This window comes from Botryllus schlosseri, chromosome 16, assembly GCF_051294905.1.
Source record: "Botryllus schlosseri isolate E-star chromosome 16, Bs_hap1, whole genome shotgun sequence".
Classification (NCBI taxonomy): domain Eukaryota; kingdom Metazoa; phylum Chordata; class Ascidiacea; order Stolidobranchia; family Styelidae; genus Botryllus; species Botryllus schlosseri.
In genome coordinates, this window is record NC_137251.1 from 9,579,541 (window position 1) to 9,598,800 (window position 19,260).

The 19,260-nt window shown below is 40.9% G+C and overlaps 1 protein-coding gene across 1 annotated transcript; it reads right to left on the minus strand.

Annotated features, from left to right (window-relative positions):
- Positions 1–1,575: 1,575 nt before the first annotated feature.
- Positions 1,576–8,405, minus strand: LOC145458711 (P-selectin-like). Its single transcript, XM_080337168.1, has 13 exons — positions 8,250–8,405; positions 7,926–8,119; positions 7,721–7,853; positions 6,989–7,147; positions 6,671–6,916; positions 6,416–6,610; positions 6,141–6,353; positions 5,870–6,067; positions 4,272–4,454; positions 4,092–4,203; positions 2,911–3,062; positions 2,672–2,835; positions 1,576–2,560 (listed from the first exon to the last, which is right to left on the minus strand). The coding sequence occupies exons 1-13, from the start codon at positions 8,323–8,325 to the stop codon at positions 2,387–2,389; spliced, it is 2,199 nt and encodes a 732-aa protein (XP_080193294.1). The 5' UTR covers positions 8,326–8,405; the 3' UTR covers positions 1,576–2,386.
- Positions 8,406–19,260: the final 10,855 nt, after the last annotated feature.

Consider the following 19,260-nt stretch of genomic DNA (forward strand, 5'->3'; position numbering starts at 1 on the left):
GAGTAAGTACCAGAAGTAGAGGAAAACTACTTGAGTACTTCGAAAAAGTAGAAGTTCTTCGTTACTGACCACCTTTGCATATCTCATTGTGTCTTAAGCAGTGTTGGGATCAAGTCACTACCTTCGAGTCACGAGTCATTTCGAGTCATTGCACATTTTGACTCGAGTCAAGTCAAGTCAATCGATTTTCGAAGGTGACTCGAGTCAAGTCAAGTCACTCGATTTTTGGAAGTGACTCGAGTCAAGTCAAGTCAAGTCAAGTCAAGTCACGAGTCAAGTCACATTTCAAGTCAAGTTGCCTTTTCGAAGTATGAGGCATGCCTATACGCCATTGCATTTTGCTACCTGTCCGAAACACAGATTGACTGGTCATTGATTTTGAACTGATGAACGAATATGAAGTTAAATATACACGTCAGACGGCGCTGTATCTCTTGCATATACGTAGAAATGCTAAACTACGCAAGTATAATTGCATAGCCTCAGTTTATAGTTACCAGCCAAAATTTGGAATAGATAAACGAATTGATAAGATGCAATACATTACCCATTTACAAATGGATATGATACAATTCGAGCCTGCGCCAATGGTCGAGGACTATGTAAACTATCTTCGAATTTAATTTCAATAAAACAAGAGGTTTGGTTCAGGTACAGAGAACAGTAATAGACATTTTTGTATTATAATACTTTACTTTACTATACTATACTAGTTTACGACAGCGTAAGCTGTAAGCTTCGATCACTTCGTAAGAGGCCAATTTATTTGTGAGAGAACAATGGAGGCTCAGTAAAACCCACGATCATTGAATCATTGGTCGCTCTCACGGGTTACACCAGCGTGTCTCGAACAATTCGATTGCAAGATACAGTGATTTTTATCGACAGCGATTACTTGATGACTTGAAATTGACTCGTGAATTTTGCTTCGAGTCACGAGTCAATCCACATTTCTGATACGCCGAGTCAAGTCAAATCAAGTCATTTTCACAAAGTGACTCGAGTCAAGTCAAGTCATACGAAAAAGGTGACTCGAGTCTGACTCGAGTCAAGTCATGACTCGAGTCATCCCAACACTGGTCTCAAGTATCACATTGTATATTATCTGTCTTGAGCGGATGAATTTTAATGAGCCGCCGATTATACGATTATATCGGCTACATCGAAATCACGAATTCGTAACGCACGCTGAGATCTCACGCTACTGTCAAAATACCCGAATTGTCGGGCTCCCAGTTCCAATGTTCAAAATTAATAATCGAATCAGTCTCGTTATGAAGAACGTGTGGTGTCCGATAGCCTGTGATAGTAGTAGCAGACCTGAATTCTGTTGTCGACTTACCATGCAGGCCTACTTAATTCGGCAGTAATCAGATAGGTTGTACAATGTACATTGTACATATATTTTATATGTAGATAAATTACAATAGGTTGCATGAGTCTCACTAGAGATCGGTTGGCTGAACGTGTATATCGCGCACACCAGTTTTAGGTTCACGAACCCCCGGTAGAGAACCAACGACCTACCTCATAAAACGTTTAAAACTGATGTCGTAAAAAATACAAGGTGGCATCTTATATATTCAAACGTAATTCAAGTTTATTAAAAATCTTAACGAAAAATCTTCCAGGCATAGTAGCCTACGTGTACACAGTACACTGAAACATAACATAGTATAGAAGTTTCCTGACCTACAATATAATTTACCGATGCGATCAAAGTATATAGTAGAGTCATTCATGATGCCGCATAGTGCAAATTTACGAAATTGTATTCTGATTCCATGATTCATGGGCTATATCAACGATGGTACAAATTCCCCGATACAAATTTATCCAAATCTACTTTATACTTCACAAAATCTAGAACATGAAAAGTAGATAACTTGGATTCACAATTGTTGAAGTAGAAGTGGGATTTGTGAAAAATACTTAACCACTTGAATGACTATAGAGCAGATAAAATTAACTTGAGTAGGCCTACTTCAATAAATTAGAAGGACTTGTTACTAACTACCATGACCAGAATGCCACTGATGAGCCAAGCTGCAATAAGTCCAAAACCTACACTATGTCTTGGTAGCTGAATAAATCGCCTATATGTACTGAGAAGGTCAACGCAGGGCAATGTATGCCTAATACAAATGTCATCTACAGAAAGGGAGGCATCATTTTTCTAATATAAGTATATGAGTTCAATAAGGCATCTTCATACTAATTGAATATCATGCAAACTAAGCAAACTCACATGATTCATTGCATATGACTATTTGTTGCATTACGACCTATTTCAAATTAAGTATGTGGTATTATAGCTTCAGAAGTCAACCACACGCCGCTTGCATCAATGGTAGGCGAAGATTGACGATTGAAACGTATACTGACACTAATTTTCACATGGAGAGGGGCATATACTCTTTGCTACTTTGAGAGCGTATTCCGGCGTCAATGCTGAGAAACCATCTTCCACGATGAACACTCTTTTAGGCGTTCCAGCTATGGTTTCCAATTGCTCCAAATCTAATCTTCCCGTCCCCGGATTTATTCCAACTGCCAAGGTCTAAATATGATAATGCATGTTGCGATGTTTCAGAAAACTACAATATATAGCAAATAATCCAGCAACGCGAAGGTTACCTGTCTGGGTGTTTAAAAGTAAAAATGTACGCACCAAAATCCCACGACGACGAATTTCTTCTGCCGGAATTTTAACGTTATCCTGAGACCGGCCATCTGTGATGACGAGCATAACATCGGCAGCGAAATCTCTGTTTCCTACCTCGGTGCTCAGCATAAAATCGTATGCATACTTCATTGCATGTCCGGTGCGAGTTCCTGGGCGCAAAGCATCGACGTAAATGCAAGGGTTATGCAATAACATAAACGGACATTCTGGCCAATATCGTATACCTGTGCCATCATAAGGGAGATTTGAAACTAGTTCTTTCAGCATCGTTTTATCATCTTGAATTTTATTGAGATTTATTATACTGGCAGTATCTACTTCTTTGTTATAACGTATCACTCCGAAATTCGCTGCGTCCTCACCAATCTCGAACGTGCTGGAAAATAACTTCGTTATAACTCGTTGGCTACACTGCAAAACCATGGGTTGAAAATAGATGGATTTAACAAATTTTTCCACCATACCGTATAGGTAGGGCTGGGCACAATGATTCGAGCACTCGAATCTGAATCGAGTAATTATTTAAATGATTCGAGTCGAGTAGCAAAAGATGATTTTTTCGAGTACTGAAATTATACGCTCTTCGCCACTGAAAGTTATTTTATCGACGAGAATCATGGTTTCGATACTACTTTCCACTGTGGAAGCCATGAAACCGTGATTGGCCGTGTCGCAGCATACAAAACAGTACAAAGCTACGAACGTTACTAGAAAAAACACATTTCCGACGTTATGTTCCTCCCACAACTTTGTCACAAAGTGAAATGAAATCGGTGGAGTCGAAATAATATCAAAGTATAGAAGTAATGTGACTATTAACAGGCATTATATACTTTGTGGTGGCATAAAAAGTAACATATTTGAACCTTGACATCTTATATCACAACTCCTTGTAGTGGTGCAGTAGCAGTAGGTTATGCTTACGCCTACCACCGTTTTGCGCCTCCTTGGGGTGGTACACGAAATGGTACAGGAATGGTTGTGGCTGAAGAGAGAGAATCGGAAATGCAGCGAAACTTACTGGCACGTTCGAACGAAAGCGCTTTTAATGTATACCACAGGTCGACAGGGTTAAAGGTCATGAAACTTGACACCATTTCCAATAAATACCGTTTTAATTGATGTTAATGCGATTTGCTTGGGGAATAACCACATTATGTGCCTCCCTCTTCTCCATCGGCGGCCTCTCACCATTATTGCTGAAGTATTACAGCAATTACCGCAAACTATTTTCCTTGTAGATTCTAGGATGTGGGTTACGCTTATTCGGCATTTATGGCTTCGATCAATCACAACCTTCAAATTTACGTGCTATTTTATAGCATAATGCTTCCTCCAAAGAAAAAAAATTATTTTACCTATAAGCGGTCGTGTAGACATTAAAATCGCAACTGAATATACTCACTCGATTATCGAGTTGAGGAAATCCAGCATGACCGGCCAGTTCTCTCTGCCAATAGACGACGAAGAATCCAGCACTACGACAAAGTCAACAACGGCGAAGGGCGGGCAGGGTCCTACAACAACGTAATTATCCAAGTAAGATCTAAAACATATATACTAATCACGGTGAATAAGTTCTTACTTGAACAACACGGGAATTCGCCTTGCCAATTTCCGTCACTTTTACATGTTGTTTTGGTGGCGGTGGAAGGGTGGAGCATGTAGTTATTCGCAGTGCATGCGAACTTGCATTCGGATCCAACGTTGAAATTATTGGAGCAATCAACCAGACCGTTTTTCAAGTTGATAGTGGGACAACTCATCACTAAAGAAGCGAATATGAACACTTGTTACTATAGTTCGCGATTCCAAACGCGCGGTATAGCCTACTATATACAGCGGGGGTGTCAAACTCAAATTGCGTCGCGGGCCGGATTCAAGCCTTCGAATCACCCGCGGGCCGGACCAGACAAGGGATTTTAAAGTATTACCTCGTGCCCTTGCTTTCTACTTGAATACTGTATTATCGAGCATATATGGAGAGAGAGAGAGAGAGAGAGAGAGAGAGAGTGATGATATTCTTTTTCGCATGAGGTCATCTAGTCTGCGCCCCCGTTTTTTTTACTCCTCCGTGTTATCCGTGATTGCTGAGCGCCTAGCAGGATAGCTGCGGATAGCAATTTTCGAGTCTTTGGTATGACCCGGCCGGGGATCGAACCCACGACCTTCCACGATCGAGAAGCCGGACGCATAACCATTACACTATCTCGCTCGGAAAATAGGGTTTGTATTGAAGCAAGTTGCAACACAACAATTGGATTGGCAAAATAAGGTGATTGTCCGGTAGAATACAGTTATCAAACGATAAAAGAGTGGCGTTAATGACGATATAAGTTGGCATATTTCTATGCTCCATTTGCTGTAGTCGTAATCCGGCGTTATCCCAGCGCATGAGCTGTGAGAAATTCAAGATATTTTACCTGCAAACGTGGGCGTTGGAATTTGGGTTCATATTATTCAATTGCAAATCGGGTTTGTCTTGGTCCGGGGACCTATTGTGAGGGAAGTGACACGGCACATATTTGAATTCTATTTTGTGTAACTAATATATATTTTCCATGTAAACTGCATATAACGGTTCCGCAGTCGTGTTTTCACTTCTGTGAATGGCTACGTTTTGGTTCATTTTTCCATAAAACTCTGAACTCAGTGTGCGCGCTTTTTGTCTTCTCGAATTAAATAAAGTGAAACCACAACGCCGTAGTCCGGCGGTTATAATGGGGCCTATAAACATTGAACATGTTCGACATTTGCTGTCTTGAGGGAATAGTATTTCCTGCAAAAAATCTCTACATTTGTTACGAATGTGCTGGATAGTATAAGAATTTTTCAATCTACTCAAAATTGCTTTGCGGGCCGGATGAAATCGTCTGGCGGTCGGATACGGCCCGCGGGCCGTGTGTTTGACACCCCTGCTATATAGGGTCGTGATAAATACGTCTTAATCGATATATTTTACCTTAAGCAGTCAATGCAACATGTGACATATGTAGAAATTTGACTCGAGTGAAGACTTTTCTTATGAATCTTATGTTACAACGAAAGTGGGCAACATCGAGAAGTGGCGTAGGCTACAATATTGAAGCCAATTGGCGATATCGTTGGTGCGATATTCCGAGGAAATAGACTACAATTCTATTTCCTTGCATGAACATAATCGTAAATAGCAAAAGAACTTACTTTCGCAAGTTGGAGATTCTTCGGTCCATTCCAGCGTAACTTCGTCACCATTTTTCTTTATAATGCACGTTGACTCTGACGCGCCTTGCAGGCTAAAGCCTTTTTCGCACACAAAATTACAGGTGGAGGCTATGAAATTTTCGCGGCTGCATGTCACATATCCATTTTGGGGGGTTTCTACTGCTTGACACTTTTTCACTGAATAGATAGCCGAAGTGCATGGCCGTTATAAGTCGTTTAATACATTTGTCGCTATAATTGAATTTCTTACATTTGCATGTAGGAGATTGGTTCGTCCAGAAAATTCCGCCTTCTCCGTAAAACTTTTTGTATGAACCATCAGATACACAGACCGATTGCGACTCGCCGTCTAATTCGTAACCAACGTCGCATCGAAACTTGCAAATGGAATTGATATATTTCTCGTCGGAACACGAAATGTGCCCATTGACAGGTCTCGGAGGCATGTTGCGACACTGTCTCCCTGCAAACGCAACAATGTACGTGATGTACGGTTTCATACATTCAATAGGGATCAAATTATACTTTCGCAGTTTGGAGTTAGTTCGGACCATGTCGGCGGTCTGTCAAGGTCATTTTTCTGACACGCCGAGTATCTCGATCCACTCAGTTGATAATTATCGACGCACTGGAATTCACATACGCTACCGACGTTATTTCGATCCGAGCAAAGTATCGTTCCATTTGCAGGCGAGGTCAATTCGTTTCTGCAACGATTAACTGAGGAACGTGTGGCTTAGTATGATATTATTTCGGATTGCAATGCAAATCTCTACACACTTTCGCAAAACTGCCCAACTGTCGACCATACGCCGTATCGACTGCCGGGTGAATCAGCCTGGCAAACAGATGTTTCTTCTCCGATAAGCTGATATCTGTCATCACAGGAAAACTTGCATATACTCCCGTATAAGTCTTCATCCGAGCACTTCATGTTGCCGTGAGAAAGTGGCCGCTGCGGGTAGCAACGCGACCGCCGACACACAGGAGCATCGTCACTCCATTTCGCTAAGCTATTGACTGGGTCTGTTGGATAGAAAGCGCATGTGAGATCGGCTACTTCTGACAAATCAACGACGGAAGATTACAAAATCCTACGGCAAATCGTGACATGACTCCCATCGATGTAAAATCCCACGCTACAGAAGAATCTACAGACACTCGCCACATTGCTGCCATTGGTACAGCGTACTTCGCCATTTTCAAGGCCCTCCATCATAGGAGAGCAGGTCATCGGTGGTTCTATGACTTCATGCCCTGATGTACATAAACGCGTTAGTAATTTGATAGATGGACAATTTGAAATCTTAAAGGGGCACTGCGCTCTAAAAATGATGTGGTCTCAAATTGAAGGTAAAAACGAACAAAAATTTTTGGCCGCGGCCCTGTTCTTTCAGAATGCCACCGTAATGGAGCTGCAATTTATTGAAATTTCTACAAGACCAGCTGCCGCGGCTGCTTAATCCGTTACATGGCACGATATCTTCACCGTTGCACTTGCTCGACGCGATTATAGGCAGTCAGAGTCACACAGAGAACGAATTTTAGATAGTTGTCAGCCGATGTTATGAAGAAATGTGTCTAAGTTTCGTTCTCTGCGTGACTGCCTTATCGTGTCGAGCAAGTGCGACGATGGAGACATCGTGCCATGTAACGGGTTAAGCAGCCGCGGCAGCTGGTCTTGTAGAAATTTCAAGAAATTGCAGCTCCATCACGGTAGCGCTCTGACAGAAATGGCTGCGGCCAAAAATTTTTGTTCGTTTTTACCTTCAATTTGAGACCACATCAATTTTAGAGCGCAGTGCCCCTTTAACTACGCCAAATTCTTACCTTCTTCCTCTTTTTCGAGTTTTAAGCACTGCAATTCGCCGACATTGCATCTGTCGCCCTCGCAGCAGCATCGGCAAACTGAATTCGGAGATTTCGGATTGCATTGAGTCACCTCCACAGCACTTTTGTCGTTCTGGAAGCATTTCAAACAATATGTCAGATATGATATTCATTGGAGCATCTGTTGAGTATGTTATGCGCCAACCTGATTGAGCACATTGCCGCACGCTTCTCGTTGCTTGCAGAACTTGAACACTTTGATTTTACCGCCTTGCTGAAAGCTGTTCTTTCGGACCTCCATTCCACACACTCTTTGGCTGGGATTGCATTCCTCAAATTTCCCAATCTCCTCACAGTGTTCAAAACTGTCAGCGTTCTCGCAAGACCAACATTGCAAACCTAAAATTTAGGAATGAGACCAGATTAGTGATGTTAACTCGTATTACAATCCGAAACGTCAGAACAGTCAATCAGAACAAACAACAACATTACATATTCCGCAAGATACAACGAAAAAACAGCCCGATACCTTGTACGAAGCATCCGAACAATTCCAGCAGTACAAACGACAGGAGCAGAATCATTGAAATTTTCGCTTCCATCATAATTACAGCTTCGCACGAACAACGTATAAAATGGAAATGATCCTTCAACGAGCAGCACACCCTCTCGCCTGCTTTTATACTCACGATTAGTCCTGATAGAATTTGATTATAGATTTAGAAATACGCATAAAGGGGTGCCGGATTTTGATGTGAACGAGGAATTGTTATAACCACCTCTAATTCGACTTCATAAAATGTAAAGATTTCCAGATGAATGCAATAAAATGTAATTTGTTCCGTTCGGTCGACAGTCGCCAATGTCCCCATCGTCATTCCAGTTAGAGATATCGTTCTCATAATTTATATCCCTGCCGACAGCCAACCTGTTTTAAACAGTCACATTCGTTAGGAATAGAACTATTTTATACAAGTGCTATAAATAGTTAGAACATAACTTGCTTTCAGCATCCCCCATAGATTGTGGTGAACCAGTCATTCGCCGTAAAGAGGACAGTTTAATTCATTAGGAATTTATCGAATTTGAGGTTTGATCGAACTCATTGAAGGTATGTTTATCTATATGCACATATTAAGCAACAGCTCTCGCCATTGAGTTAATTCAGGGATAACGGGGCTTACACCATATTGCAATTTGGTTAGCGAAGTCGTAAAACACTATACTGCTGCTGACGTTAACTAATCGATACCTTCCGAATTCATATTCATATGTTTGTAAAATAGTACAATGTCATATACCAATTAATGAAAAAAATTACAGAATCCCAGGCGATGCTAAAACCCCAGATCTTGGCGAAAAAACACAGTATCGGGATGTTTGTACTGATCTGAGATCTCGCATGACGTAACGATGACTCGGAAAAACCAAGCCGCAAACGGGGATCAAGATTGCGCAACCACGACAATACACTTATACAGGTTACTTTGGATTTTAGAACAGTGGTTCTCAACCTTTTTGTCTCCGCGGACCCCCTGTGTACCCTCACGGACCCCCGCGTTTTCTTTTTTTAATTTAGCTTCATTATCGTGCAACTGTCATCTTTCTAGTACAAATATAACTGTATAGGCTGTTATAAACAGCAAAAAAATGACTTTTCTTGATAATAACATCATACCATTTATGTAAAAATTGGGTAGACTTATATTATTTCAAGGTGACTTCTGCAGATACATTTCTTCAATACGTGATCATGTCTTGAAATTCCATACGCCTTCGGTTTGATACGAACGAGTGCCGAAAATCCATTTCCACGAATATGGGTGGTGGCGAATGTAATAATAATGGAAAACGCTTTCAATTATACCTTTAAGTATGATCGCAGCGTATATGGCAAAGGCAACAAAGTAGGAAAACTATTTTTTCACGGACATATAATGTCCAGCCTGGTCTTTTCTATCTAGCAGCTCATTATGAAGTTATTATGGAATAACGGTTATGTATATCACAAGTGAAAATCGATTTTAAAAACACTTCGAAGTCACCTGTCACCGCCTGCTGCTAGACCTTAATACTCCAACTACTATTTTTTTCACAAACCCCACCAAAACATCTCCAAATATCAATATGTTTTATCAGTATAGGCTATTGACACTTGAAATGAGTTTGCACAGTAGAATATTTCATCAATGAAAGTCATTCTGTTGAAATGAGTCATGAAGTTTTAGCCGTAATGAACCACAAACTGCCTCGTGATTCCGCTATAATAAATAAAATAAAAATTATCTTATCAACCATTTGCGAATTTTGAGGCTTCGTGGACCCCCTGGAAATGCTTCGCGGACCCCCGGTTGAGAACCACTGCTTTGGAATGATAAAACAAATGATGAAGTTGCTGAGAAAAGGGCATGAGCTAAAGAGGAGCATATATCTCTCTTTCAAAAATACGATTAGTCGCAGTATATAGATGCATCAGAGAGCCGCTGGTTGCAGATCCTTGATATAGGCAAAGAGCAATGATGAAATGAAAATTAGTTCGCGGTATTCTAACACAGTGTTTCTCAACTTTTTTGGCTTGCTGCGGCACATGCTATAACTACCAGTTAGCAGCAACCATAGTCGTATAGAGCTGGTCTCTGACGAAGTACTTCTACTATTTCGAAGCACTCAATTAGGCTTTCGTATTCTGTATCTTCTGTATCTGCGGACTGGTCACAGACACGTCTAAATGCGAATGGTATCATTTAACATGGGAATTGTTTTCAATTCTTCCGCAGCTTTGGTCCAAAACCTTTTTGTATAGAGCAAGTCGGAAGAATAACTTTTTACGCTTCAGTGATAGGTTTTGTATTTTTAGCTCTTACCTCTGCAACCCCATTAGTGGCCTGTTGCAATCTTGTTTCATAAAATTTGTTTGACAATAAACTCTTCCCACTACCACATTGTCGATGTAGTGAACTAGGACTGGGCAAAATCGAGTACCTGCGTGATTCGATTCTGAATCACGTAATATGCTTAGAGTCGAGTCGAGTAATCGAGTATCACTCATTATGACGTCATAACAGAATGAAATAAGTCCAAGTTCAAATATGTACCGTTTATGTAACCACAAAGAATAAAATGTCTGTTATCCATCACATAAAAGATACTTTGGTATTTTTTCGAACTTATACCGATTTCATTCAACCTCGTGACAATGTTGTGGGATAATCATGACTTCGGAAATGTGCTACGTCTAGTAACCTTCGTGGCTTTGTACTATATGTTTCGTATGCTACGATACCGTAAATCAAGGTTTCAATGCTTCAATAGTGAAAATAGTATCAAAACTATAATTCTCGTTGATAAATCAACTTTCAGTGGCGAGGAGCGTATAATTTCAGTACTCAAAAAAATCGTCTTTCACTACTCGACTCGAATCATTCAAATTATTACTCGATTCAGATTCGAGGACTCGAATCATTGTGCCCAGCCCTATAATTAACAATCGCATCGAAGAGGACAAGCACGATCGCCATTACCGAATACAGAGGCGTAGACTGTATAGAGGCTTATACATGGATGCCAAACGCATTTCCACGTAGATCTTGTAGCAGGCGTGAGGATGATATAGCAATACCTCAATAGAAGGGATGTTCAAAAATGACTTTTTTTCTCAAATTGTTCTGGCTACTGATAAAATTGTTAGGCTCCCTAGCTTCAGCCTACACACCAAATCTGGTTCAATTCCAGCCAGTGGCCGCGTTGCTACAGGAGAAGAAAGTTTATATTTATTTATAAAAATAAATTACCAAAAATTTCAAAATTTTCTGTTCACCCCATGAAAGTGTTAGGTTGTCTATAGAAACGATGTTCATCAAATTTGGCTCAATTCCAACCAGTGGAAGCAGAGTTATTGCCGTCGAAAAATTTGGATTTGAATAAAATAGTATTTACGGTGGGCACACCTATAATAAATAATTGAAGAATTGGTCACCGTAAATACTATTTTATTGATAATCCAAATTTTTCGACGGCAATAACTCCGATATGAGAAAAAAATTATTGTTGAACTACCCTGCTCAACAGTTCTTCTGGCTGTCATCCGCGATTCACTTATAGTTTCAACGAACCAGGATTTTAACCTCAGCGGCGGGGAAATTGGTTAACTGATATAATTAGATCAACTTTTCTTCTTAATTGTCAAAATCGTCGCCTGAAACATGACGTTGCGCTCCGAGTCAGGGATATCTAGATATACCTATGTCCGAGCCTACATCGGCCGTGCCGGTAATCTACCCACCAGTCGCAATGTGGATGGCTATTGGCTTTGTTTGTGTAATTTGAATTTGTAAGCGTGAACATCACTTCCAAAGGAGTTCATTTCTCGCTGGTGATTAGTAAGACAACGGGGATTTGAAAACTGCATTGCCACGAAGGCGCCTCGCCATGTCTGCTCTTGTGCTATTCTCTGCGATCAATCAACGTTTTTGATTTGACATATGTACACTGTACAGTGTACACTTCAAATCGAGCCCGATTTAGATTATTGATCGTTTGGTATAAACTAGAATTATTTTGCGCATACTTTCGAGATTTATAGAAATCTCTCGCGACACCCTTGCGAGACGTAAATGGTTCGTTAGTGTGCCGCGACACACCGGTTGAGAACTACTGATGTAGGCTATCTATAGGCATAATAAGCCAGCTCTTATATGATGACTTTTCAGTGATTAATACAGAGCTATAGGTCTCAAACTCAAATGTGCTCGCGGGCCAATTTTCTAGTTTTTGATGACGCCGCGGGCCGCAGCATCAATAATAGAGATATTCAATGTATAATTTCCAAGTAGGCCTTATTTGACGGGACCTTGCAGACAGGCATTCCACAGACATCGTGGAAATGTAATTTACTATGGTACTATTCACGCTTGACAAGAACAAAAAATCACACTTTCAAATATATGTATAAAATTGTTTTTGTGCTGAGCATATTTTTTTTTAATTAATGACTTATAGACATCATGCGAGAGGATGCATCACGTGACTGACGGGTTATAATATTGCAGATAGTGGACCTTTGACGTGTCACAATTTTACGGGGGTCGCAGAATGCCAATGGTTGCCATATTGACCTGATTAGATAGCTATATAGGCCTACCCTACGCAATGCAAGCTACGACCTTTTGATATATTACGATTCCCCATGACAGTTTTATAGATTGTTGCGTCCGTAGGATCACCGAGTAACCGTTCCTAGTCGCAAGTCCTTCTATGATTTCAACGTTTGACCCGACTCAACTCGAGTCATTTTCATTTAATAACCCAGTCAATCCGAAATCGAGTGATTTTACGAGAAGGTCGCACCAAACCAAATCACAAGTTTCAGTCACAAATCATCAACGGGTAATGTTTTATCATCATGAACTAGAGATGGGACTTAATAGTTGATCTTCTACCGCATGGTAGCTTTTAAAAGTGATGTGATAGTGAAGTTTGTTGAGATTTCAGTGACTTTATAGTAGTTTTTGCGTGAACTTCAAGTTCTTATATCTAAAAAGATATAGCCTATGGCACTTGAATATGTTGTTGAATACGTGAAATTCCAAAATGTCCTCGCGGGCTGCGTGTTTGACACCTCTGGATTAATACTTTCGACGTGTGTATATCTTGCTATTATCATCTAGTTCAGTGCTTTTCAACCTTTTTGCAAACATATTTCACCCGCACAAACCTGCCGAAGATTGTTATACAAAAAGAAAGTGAAGATAGTGTATAGGGCTAGTGGCTAGCCTACTATACCTCCTCTTTGCCCCCTTTTTGAAAGTGTAGCCTACTCGCAGATCTCTTAAATGTCGTCTTTTTCTAGAGAAAGTATTAAAATACCATAAAAAAACTCTACCTCGACGCAGCGTACGAAAGAGTTGCGAGTACGAGCAGAATGGACTTATATTTTCGAAATCGATACCGCGGTTGCTTTCGATTGATACCCGTTTTATCAAATTTTGCGCTCGGTAAGCCGGTCAAAAATTACCGTGAAATTGCCTTTAAACAAATGGAAAGTGTGACGTGTTTATATAGCTCAGTGCGTTAGAGCAATTTCACTGAGTCGTGAGATTTGCTTGTGTCCACACCATAGGACACTAAGATGTTACTATCTGATGCACTGTATCTGCAACACCCGCTTTCGAGTCAGACTTTTGATTATGTAATCATTATAATGCGCAAATCACTACGGCTCGTGCTAGACAAAGTTATTGGAAAAGCTACGATTAGTGGTGCGTCGTGCGTGGAAGGTCAAACAAGTTTTTACAATTTCCTCGCAACGACAAAAATTTTGATAGCCACACTGCACTTGAACCCAGCAAACAAGGAACAGAGCAGAAATGTAGAAAAGTATACGCGCGTCAACGAAGAACAACTACCACATGATCAGGACTAAATACAAGAAAACGCATTGCTCTATCAAGTATGCCGGTTCCCAATTGTGGACTACGGCATCTCGCCGGCTATTCGACAGTCGTCGAGCAAGTCCGCATTCAAGTCGAAATACAAGAAATTTCTTCTAATCAATACTAGCCAGTCTTCAGGATTACCGGACCACGACCAAACATCGACCTCGCCCTCCGCCACATGCCACCTCATTTTGTCACTTGCGTCTTATATTCTCTGCATTACTTTTCATTCAATGTGCAACTGTGCATGCCACTTACTTACTTCGCCTAGGCTAAGGTGGGTGTCTGATCTTAAAGGCTACTCCAAGTTGTTTCGACACCTTCCTATCTTTTCATTGTATCGCAGTCTTGTGATGTTTTGAAACGATGAAAATATTAATAAACCAGATTGATTGAAGCTGATTTGGTAGAGAGCTCGGCAGGTCGGTAGAAGGGCGATTTTGTGTCGACCCAATTCAACAGCTTTTCTACGTAGTTTAGGGTTACCATATTTTGGAAATCTGAAAAGAGGACACTTTTCAAAATTTTCAGACTTGCAGTAGGCTACCGGAGGAATATCCTGAAATGGTAATTATTGCACTTTGTGGTCGGTTGACTAAAAAAGTCAACGTTCCGGCTCGGCTCCTGAAATAGAGTTTTTCTTAGATATTATGAGATGGTTGACTAAAAAAAGGTCTACTTTCCGGCTCAGCTCCCGAAATAGCCGTCCGAGCGGTACTTCAGTGCTTATTCACAGTATCTCATATCGTATGTGCCTGGCGACTGCATATTCAACCTATCATCATCATCATTGGTTTATTAGCAATTTTATCAGTTCAATACACCACAAAAATGCGATACAATGAAAAGACAGGAAGATGTCGAAGCGACAAGGAGTAGTCTATGGAATCTGACACCCACCTTGGCCTAGGCGATGTAAAGAGGAGGCATGCACACTGAATGAAAGTAAAGAAGATAGTATAGAACAGGGGTGGGCAACATACGGCCCGCGGGCCGGATCCGGCCCGCGAAGGGATTTTGTCCGGCCCGCGGACAGTTTTCCGTTTTACATGATAATGTGGCCCGCGGCCCTAGTCTGCCGAGATTTCCCACTACTTGCTTACAACGTCAAATTTTAGTGACTGCATAGTGCATGTTATTATATACGTATATGCGCAGCGTGCTAGAGTGGAGCTTACGCGTAAGTTCGTTGAAGTGAGAAGACTTGCATTATCGGCATTTGCGATGTACTCAACCCTAATGTCGTTTGTGGTAATCATGGTGTTTGTCGACTACAATGGTCAATTACACCAGGCTGATATTTCTCATTTTTAATTCTGTAACCGCCGACTTGTAGCACGGCACACTTCTAGGCTTTTGTAAGACGAAAACACTGCTTATACCAGGGGTCGCCAACTCAAAACGGGTCGCGGGCCACTTTTCAAATTTCGTAGAGGTCGCGGACCGCATGAATTCATTATCGAGATTTCTCAGGCCACACAGTTGAACAACGATGCTATCTCGTCACCTACTCAACCCTAACGAATATATGTGTTGGTAAATTAGGGGTACCGGGGTTATCGAACTCCTTGAAATCTTAATTGAGGATTGCACCGTGTGTTGATTGATCAGATAGAAGCAGACATGGCGGCGCCTGTATGACAATGCTATTCTCAAATCCACATTGTCTTCGTCATTATCGGCGAGAAATGGCTTTGAAGTGACATTGCTGTCGTTAAAATGTATTCATTAAATGCGATTTATTCCTTGTATATGTGGAATGTGGATAAATGGGCGAATATTGTATCGATTCAGCAATCCGGCCCGCCAAGTACTTAATTTTCCTATATCCGGCCTGCCGACTCGAGAAGTTGCCCGCCCCTGGTATAGAAGAAGAATGCGACAAGAAATAGGGCGGCATGTCATCGGAAGCGAGATCGATAGGTCAGTCGTGGTCCGGCAATCTTGAGGATGGACTGTATTTATTTAGTAGTAATTGCTTGTATTTCGACTTGAATGTGGACATGCTCGTCGACTGTCGGATGTCCGGCGGGATACTGTTCCACACATCAGGTCCGGCATATTTGATGGAGCGATGATCTTTTCGGTCGATCATATGATATTTGGACGACGTGGACGCGCGTGTGTTGTACTTGTGCGCTTTTGATTCGGAGGTAAAGAAGTCATTGAAATATTCGGGGCAACGACCGCAGTGAAACTGATACATAAACTTGGCGATTTCTAGTTTCAGCATATCTTCTATGTTTAGGACGCCGAATCTCTTCAGCAGCGACTCATTGGATGGGCAGCCAGGCCCCTTTGGGGCCCTAGCTATGATTCGGAGCACTTTATGCTGTAGTTTCTGCAGTGGCTTGAGTGCAGTTTTACTGGCAGCCCCCCAACTGAGGATGCCATAATGTAACTTCGATTGGATTAAGGATTTAAAGAGTATCAGAAGAACCCATGCTGGCATGAAGCGCCCAAGGCTGTAGAACAGGCCGCACTTCGGTGATAATTTAGTTTCTAGGGACTGAATATGACTCTTCCAGGACATGTTCGAGTCCAGTAAAACTCCGAGATATTTGGCATTATCTGTGTTGGAAACCTATGCGAATTATAGAGTGAGATTTCAAAGACTATGGGGTGCTACAGCATGGGTGCCAAAGTGATAGATCATTGGCGTCAAATAACCTACAGGGTTGGTGCGATGACATGCAAAATAAGGTCAAAAACATGCAAAATAAGGTCAGTCGCGACATGCAAAATAAGGTCAGTCGCGACATGCAAAATAAGGTCAGTCACATGCAAAATAAGGTCAGTCGCGACATGCAAAATAAGGTCAGTCCGCGCATAAATCCAAATCTATATTTCAATTCCAAATCCAACTCTTTTTCTTATGAAAACGAAATTCAAAATATCTTTCCTGTATAGTAGCCTACGTTCAACAGTGAAATTCCTTATCTATATCCTAAGTCTTAGGATGTTTCAATCAAAAGATAACCATGATTATCTTGATTACGAAGTCAGTCGCCTGTAAAATATTATTATCAGTTGACGCGTAAATCCAAATTCATATTTCAATTTGAAGTCCAAGTCTTTCTCTTATGAAAAACAAATTTAAAATATCTTTCCTATATAGTAATTTCATGATTGAGATTCCTCATCTATATCCTAAAGGTGAATATGTTTAAATAAAACATGATCAAACGATTATTACGATTACGGGGTGATTAGTCGCATCTAGAATATTAACAGTCCAGTCCGTGTATAAATCCAAATACTTACTTCAAATCCGACTTTTTTCTTGTGCCACTGACCTTACAGTCTGCAATCTGCATGTGGCGACTGACCGTATTTCGCATGCGACTGACCTTATTTTGCATGCGACTGACCTTATTTTGCATGTGACTGACCTTATTTTGCATGTGACTGACCTTATTTTGCATGTGACTGACCTTATTTTGCATGTCACGACTGACCTTATTTTGCATGTCGCGACTGACCTTATTTTGCATGTGACTGACCTTATTTTGCATGTGACTGACCTTATTTTGCATGTCGCGACTGACCTTATTTTGCATGTGACTGACCTTATTTTGCATGTGACTGACCTTATTTTGCATGTGACTGACCTTATTTTGCATGTGACTGACCTTATTTTGCATGTCGCGACTGACCTTATTTTGCATTTGACTGACCTTATTTTGCATGTGACTGACCTTATTTTGCATGTCGCGACTGACCTTATTTTGCATGTGACTGACCTTATTTTGCATGTGATCGACCTTATTTTGCATGTCGCGACTGACCTTATTTTGCATGTGACTGACCTTATTTTGCATGTGACTGACCTTATTTTGCATGTGACTGACCTTATTTTGCATGTGACTGACCTTATTTTGCATGTCGCGACTGACCTTATTTTGCATGTGACTGACCTTATTTTGCATGTCGCGACTGACCTTATTTTGCATGTGACTGACCTTATTTTGCATGTGACTGACCTTATTTTGCATGTGACTGACCTTATTTTGCATGTGACTGACCTTATTTTGCATGTCGCGACTGACCTTATTTTGTATGTGACTGACCTTATTTTGCATGTGACTGACCTTATTTTGCATGTCGCGACTGACCTTATTTTGCATGTGACTGACCTTATTTTGCATGTCGCGACTGACCTTATTTTGCATGTGACTGACCTTATTTTGCATGTCGCGACTGACCTTATTTTGCATGTGACTGACCTTATTTTGCATGTGACTGACCTTATTTTGCATGGACTGACCTTATTTTGCATGTGACTGACCTTATTTTGCATGTCGCGACTGACCTTATTTTGCATGTGACTGACCTTATTTTGCATGTGACTGACCTTATTTTGCATGGACTGACCTTATTTTGCATGTGACTGACCTTATTTTGCATGTGACTGACCTTATTTTGCATGTCGCGACTGACCTTATTTTGCATGTGACTGACCTTATTTTGCATGTCGCGACTGACCTTATTTTGCATGTGACTGACCTTATTTTGCATGTGACTGACCTTATTTTGCATGTCGCGACTGACCTTATTTTGCATGTGACTGACCTTATTTTGCATGTGACTGACCTTATTTTGCATGTAGCGACTGACCTTATTTTGCATGGACTGACCTTATTTTGCATGTGACTGACCTTATTTTGCATGTCACGACTGACCTTATTTTGCATGTCGCGACTGACCTTATTTTGCATGTGACTGACCTTATTTTGCATGTGACTGACCTTATTTTGCATGTCGCGACTGACCTTATTTTGCATGTGACTGACCTTATTTTGCATGTGACTGACCTTATTTTGCATGTGACTGACCTTATTTTGCATGTGACTGACCTTATTTTGCATGTGACTGACCTTATTTTGCATGTCGCGACTGACCTTATTTTGCATGTGACTGACCTTATTTTGCATGTGACTGACCTTATTTTGCATGTGACTGACCTTATTTTGCATGTAGCGACTGACCTTATTTTGCATGGACTGACCTTATTTTGCATGTGACTGACCTTATTTTGCATGTCACGACTGACCTTATTTTGCATGTCGCGACTGACCTTATTTTGCATGTAGCGACTGACCTTAT

Coding starts and splice junctions, on each gene's coding strand:
- LOC145458711 (XM_080337168.1), bottom strand. CDS start 8,325: ATGATGGAAGCGAAAATTTCAATGATTCTGCTCCTGTCGTTTGTACTG. Junction 6,611..6,670: donor AGTTGGGCAGTTTTGCGAAA/GTGTGTAGAGAT, acceptor CACGTTCCTCAG/TTAATCGTTGCAGAAACGAA. Junction 6,068..6,140: donor CCAATCTCCTACATGCAAAT/GTAAGAAATTCA, acceptor CTATCTATTCAG/TGAAAAAGTGTCAAGCAGTA.